This window comes from Boleophthalmus pectinirostris, unplaced genomic scaffold (assembly GCF_026225935.1).
Source record: "Boleophthalmus pectinirostris isolate CB_2022bp ecotype Guang Dong unplaced genomic scaffold, ASM2622593v1 HiC_scaffold_7, whole genome shotgun sequence".
Classification (NCBI taxonomy): domain Eukaryota; kingdom Metazoa; phylum Chordata; class Actinopteri; order Gobiiformes; family Gobiidae; genus Boleophthalmus; species Boleophthalmus pectinirostris.
In genome coordinates this window covers 39,818,647-39,824,646 of record NW_026571473.1, presented here as the reverse complement: position 1 = coordinate 39,824,646, position 6,000 = coordinate 39,818,647, and the positions used below count along the sequence as shown (strand labels likewise).

The 6,000-nt window shown below is 44.4% G+C and overlaps 2 protein-coding genes across 4 annotated transcripts in view; both read left to right on the top strand.

Moving 5' to 3' along the window:
• LOC129412126 (gastrula zinc finger protein XlCGF57.1-like) overlaps window positions 1–1,225 on the top strand; it is a 3,320-nt gene extending 2,095 nt beyond the window's left edge. The window contains exon 2 of the mRNA XM_055165194.1: window positions 1–1,225. This exon is cut by the window's left edge and continues 196 nt beyond it. Coding sequence (XP_055021169.1) covers window positions 1–535 — 535 coding nt within the window. The 3' untranslated portion in view covers window positions 536–1,225.
• A 2,657-nt stretch (window positions 1,226–3,882) lies between these two features.
• The window catches only part of LOC110168541 (zinc finger and SCAN domain-containing protein 2-like), a 126,925-nt gene continuing 124,807 nt past the window's right edge, over window positions 3,883–6,000 (top strand). For all 3 annotated transcript variants that reach the window (XR_008633588.1, XM_055165190.1, XM_055165191.1), the window contains exon 1: window positions 3,883–4,189. Coding sequence is in view for 2 of the 3 variants with exons in the window: in XM_055165190.1 (XP_055021165.1) it covers window positions 3,994–4,189 (196 nt within the window). In the remaining variant the exon portion in view is untranslated. The remainder of the gene's footprint in view (window positions 4,190–6,000) is intronic.

The following is a 6,000-nucleotide window of genomic DNA, read 5'->3' as shown; positions in this document are numbered from 1 at the left end:
GCAGACAGAGGGCGCAGCTGGGCTTTTTCCCTCCTTTAAATTCGGAGACTTTTCAATGAACAAAAGCCCGACCGCGACGTCCAGCGACTTCTGCGCCGTGGAAGACGACGGGATAAAACACCAGTGTCATTTTTGTGAAAAGAAATTCCGAGACAAACACAACCTGAAGCGTCACATCACGGTGCACACGGGGGAAAAACCTTTCAGCTGTACAGTTTGCGGCCGCTGTTTCTCTCAGAAGGAAACCCTACGGCAGCACATGGGCCTCCACAGCCGCTCCAAGACCGAGCCGAGGATCAGGCGGGGCGGCTCTCCGCGGACGGCTCCGGCGGCCCAGGACCCGGCGGCGAGTCCGTCCAAGAGCGCCCCCTTCAGCTGCCCCGTGTGCGCGCGCTGCTTCACCCGGCCCTTCTCCCTGCAGTCGCACATGGTCACGCACACGGGGGAGAAGCCCTTCCTGTGTTTACAGTGTAACATGAGGTTTAACCGCAAATCCAACTTAAAACGACACGCAAAAACCCACGCGCCCAAATGAGAACGAAGCCGAGGAAATGTTTTAGCAAAATGTTTTTAAGCTGAAAAAAAAAAACGGAACGTCAGACTCTGTGATTCTGTGAGGCTGTGCCACGTTTACATGAGAGATTTAACTCTGAATCAAAATGAATTCCGTTTTTAAAAGTCCATTTAAACACTTGAAATTAAAATGATTCGGAATTCAACTTGATTCTGAAATAAGTGTTTGGTTTATTCAGATTTTAAAGCTGAGTGAATTTGGTTCCTGGATCATGTTTGTCATTTCTTCTTGTTAAAATAATGTTGGTGCTTCATGTTCGTCGTGTCGTCCTTCGATCCGGCTCCACCAGTCGTGTCTCGGGACTTTGCTCCACGTCTCTTTGGGTTTGTGAGCGGGATGTGGGAGTGGGCTGAGCGTTTGTCTTCTTCCTCCTTCTCCGACACTCTTCCCTCCTCCTCCTCAGCTCACAGACGGAAAGTGTGATGAGACAATTCTCCAGCAGCTGCTTCGCAATTCTCAAAAAGTTTATCGAAAAGTTTGGATGGTGTTTGTGTCCGTGGAGGAACGACAAACCCAGACGACAGAAAAGTCGGGAGCAGCTCAAGTGTGTGTTCAATCTGTGTGTCGTTCGTTCAATCGTTTTTCAATATAAAACCAAAAATAAGAAAATGAAAAAACAACTATTTTCTTCATTATTTGTCTCCAAAACCAAAATGAAAAAACAGATAATGATTTGTTTTTTCAGTTTTCGATTTTGTGTTTAAATGAAAAATGGAAAAAAGGGATAACGACCGTTTCCCCTTTATGTGACTTCCGTGAGTGCAATGTCGGACTGAACCAGGACTGATCCAGGTCTGGGACCAGACTGGAACCAGACCGAGACTGAGATCAGAACCAGGGACCAGGCTGGGACCAGATTGGAGGCTCAGAGCCCACAGCAGGGCCGGCGCTCGAAGCTGAGGCTCGGACCCCACGGAGGCTCAGAGTCAACGCTTGGAGTCTGCTCTGGTCCTGCTCTGGTCCTGCTCTGGTCCCGCTCTGGTCCCGTTCTGGTCCCGGTCTGGTCCTGCTCTGGTCCTGCTCTGGTCTCGTTCTGGTCCCGTTCTGGTCCCGGTCTGGTCCCGGACCTGGATCAGTCCTGGTTCAGTCCTGGTTCAGATCGACATCGCACTCACGGAAGTCACATAAATGGGAAACGTCCGTTATCCGTTTTTTCCATTTTTCATTTAAACACAAAATCGAAAACTGAAAAAATTAATCATTATCTGTTTTTTTCATTTTGGTTTTGGAGACAAATTTGACAATTGTTTTTTCGTTTTCTTATTTTTGGTTTTATATTGAAAAACGAACGAACGAACGAATGATACACGAATTGTGTTTTTTCTTCCCAAAGACGTAAATCCGTTGGCGTCTCTGTCCAATCAGAACCTTCCCCAGACGCTCACACACATGAAGTAAAAAACAGTTCATCAGTTTAACACCAAACAACAATTCAACTTTATTATTTATATGGAAACTACAAGGAGAAGATCTGAATTCCAAACTATCCATCCATTTTCTTCTTCTTCTCTGGGGTCGGGTCTCGGGGGCATCAGTCTGAGCAGGGACTCCCACACTTCCTTCACCCCAGACACTTCCTCCAGCTCCTCCAGAGGAACCCCATTACCAAACTACTTAATTCAGAATTTAAAAACATCATGTAAACGTGGCCAGAGTGTGTGAGACTTTGTGTGTGTGAGACTTTGTGTGTGTGAGACTTTGTGTGTGTGAGACTTTGTGTGTGTGAGACTTTGTGTGTGACTTTGTGTGTGTGAGACTTTGTGTGTGTGAGACTTTGTGTGTGTGAGACTCTGTGTGTGTGTTTGAGTTTGTGTGTTTGAGACTTTGTGTGTGTGTGTTTGTGTGTGTTTGTGAGTGTGTGTGTTTTTATTTGGGGTTCGTTTTGGATCACACTGGAGTGAAACCGTTTTCATGAGTTGTGTGTTTTTGTTTAGGAACTTAAACTCTTCTCATTTGAACGATTTAAACTCCGACCTGTTTTCTGGTCTGAGCTCTGAAACCGGACTGGATCTGGTCAGGATCTGGACTCTGCCCCGGGGCGGCTGTGGCTCCAACAGTGTGAGTGTGGAGAATATCTGACTATTTGTATTTTTATAACGATGTAATAAAGGGTCAGGACTGGATCATCAGAGGTTTGTTCACACTCCGGTATCGACAGAACTCCTGTTTCTAATGGAAATAAAACACTCGTGCAGCTAAAGCGACGACTCTGTCACACAGACACACAAACCGACGCACAAAACTGTTTTTTTGAGAACTTTTTTTTGTTCTTTTCTTAAAAACTTTGAACTTAAACCTGAGGGTGAATATTGTTACTGCCACAAAATAAAAGTACTAGACTAACATAGACTAGAGTGACCAGACCAGACCCTGTTTCCCCAGGACAGTCCCAGTTTTGAGTCTGTGTCCCCTGTCCCAACAGATTTATACAAAACCACTGATTTGTCCAACTTTTATACAAAAAAATGTCCCAGTGTCTTTGTTTTTTACAATTCTGATCCCTGTCAACACTAAAAAGAGAAACATAAACTGACATTTGTTTGGGTAAAATACAGAAAAGCTGCTTAAAAATGACCAAAACCTAAAGAAAATGTGACTATACTGACTCATGTTTGTCATAAATGAGCCGAATGCAAAACTGTTTTACTTAATTTCACACTCAATTCAAAATTTTATTTTTTACCAACGACCATAAACTGAGATTGTCCCAGTTTTTTATTTTGAAAGTCTGGTCACTCTACTATAGACGGTCTGTATTTCCTTTACTCACTCTGTGGTATTGGCTCTGGTTCAGTTCGGGGTCATTTCTGTTTCTTTTTTTTCTACACGATGTCGGTTGTTTTAGCTGTAAAATAAACGTAGAGTTTTGTAATAACAAAAGGTCTCAATGCAAACGTGTTTATTACAAATGTTCATTTACATTTTCTGTGGGTGACTCCATGGTGCAGCGGGTCGAGCACTCGCCTCACAACGAGAAGGTCCCAGGTTTGGTTCCTGGCTCGTGTGTTGCCTTTGTGTGTGCAGTTTGCCAAGACTTTCCTGTAGAGAGAGACTCTGAGTAGCTGTAGGCATTTATTTAAAAAAAGTCAAATGAAATAAAATTATATAAAAAAAATTATTGGGCTCAGTTAATCACGTTTTATTTTTTGTTTTTGTTTATTATTCAGAACACATAAATACAGTTAATAAAATATTTTAATTTTAATTTTACGACTATACTCGATACTGAATGGCTCCCTTCCCACTGTGAGCGTGATTGACAGCTGCGGCGGCCAATCACACGCGCGTTCTCTGTCCCGAGGGCGGAAGCGTGCGCGTGCGGCTGCTCCATTGAATCCTCCGTTAGCTCCGCGGGCTAAAGGCTAAAAGCTAACGCCGCCGAACCGAACCGAGCCGAACCGAACCGGACCGGGCCGAACATGTCCAAGAAGAGCGAGTATCTGCGCGCGCTGGTGACGGAGCGGCTGAGCGCGGCTGCGGAGGAGATCTTTGCTCTGGTGGAGACGACAATAGCGGAATATGAAGAAGAACTGCGCCGGTCCAAAGAGGAGAACCAGCGGAACCTGCAGCTCCTGGACTCGGTTCGGAACGCGCAGGCCGAACTGCAGAAGCCAGGTGGGTGCACGGAGGAGGGATCTGGGCCGGACCCGAGGGACCAGAGGCGCTTTTCTGGAGGGTTTTTGTTTTTTGTTTTTGTTTTTGTTTGTGGAGAAAGGCCCGGACCGAGCGGAACCAGAACATGGCGCCGGGTTTGGGCCGATACCAAAAAAACAAAACAAAAAAACAACACAAATGAGACACGTTTACACTGAACAGAAGTCCCAGTTGGACCGGGACAGAACCAAGAAATGTCCCAGGTGTCCAATAAGATCTAAACCAGGATAGAACCAGGACTGAACCAGGACTACACCAGGACTACACCAGGACTACATCAGGACTACACCAGGACTACATCAGGACTACACCAGGACTACACCAGGACTACATCAGGACTAAACTGAGACTAAACCATGTCTAAACCGGGACTAAACCGGGTCTAAACCGGGTCTAAACCAGGACTACATTAGGTCTAAACTAGGACTAAACCAGGTTTACATCAGGACTTAACCAGGACTAAAACAGGACTAAACCAGGTCTAAACCAGGACTACCTCAGGTCTAAGACAGGACTATACCAGGTCTAAACTAGAGCCCGACCGATATGGATTTTGCTGTGGCCGATATGAAACCGATATAATGGCAGTTGGAGCTGCCGATATAATCGCCAATATATTTAGTGATGTAAAAATTCACTGTAAATGTTGAATTGTTTAAAAAACTTAGGTTTGGCTCTGGTGGATTTTAAATTGGGTTTATTTAGGCAACATTTATTGTTATTCTGCCTCTTTACATCATATTTACAGACAGTAGGTTGGTTTAATGGCATTTTTGCATCACATTCTAGACACTAGTGATGTTTATTCCAGTTCTTTTTGGAGAACCGGCTCTTTTGGCTCGGCTCACTAAAAGCTGCTGGTTCTTTTGTCTCCCAAGTGGCTCTTCAGATTGTTTTGTTGCAAGCAGGACTAAAGCACGTCTAAAGCAGGACTGAATCAGGACTGAACCAGGTCTAAACCAGGACTGAAAAAGGACTAAACCGGGACTTATTTATTTTATGCTAAACTACAGTCAAATATGCTCGGTTTTTTTTATTTTTATTTTTTTTAATCCTACGTACACGCAAATTTCTCAAAGTTTCGTTTTTAGCCGCTGCCGCTGTCAAACCACGAATCACGCGGCGTGAAGAGAAAAAAAGTGAGAGAAACGAGAAAACATGGCTCCCAATAAGGATCAGGCTCCCGTCGTTCCATTCAAAGAGCCGGTTCTAAGAGTCATTTCGTTCACGACGGACCCATAACTAGTAAAGAAAGTAGCGCTATTAGCCTTTAGCCGTAAATACGTGTAAAAATAAATGTCATAATTCACACGTCTGTTCACAGCTCATTTACATATCAGTGCAGGTCCAGTAGGAAATATACGGCCAATATAGTCACTTTAGAACAGACCAATAGAAAACAGTCTGTTTATGTGCGGGAGCTACAGCAGCTAACCCATAACAAATGACCAAAACTAGCTTCAGAGTCGACATATTTCCAACACTCACCGCTCACACAGGCTCCTCCCACATCACAAATCTGCACTAATAAATGTCCTTTTAATCCAGACTCAAACCGATTGTCCGTAAAAAGAAAATAATGTCAGTGTTTGGATCTGTGTCTGCAGATGTAAACAAACACACGTGAGTGACGCGACTCTGTGGTGTGTTCAGGGACAGTACGGACGCACGCACAAATGACTCCGTAGATAAATACTGATGTGGAGCCACATATTAGGACATTTATCTGTCTGTAAATTGGATTAAATGAACAGAATGTAGAGAGTCTAAGC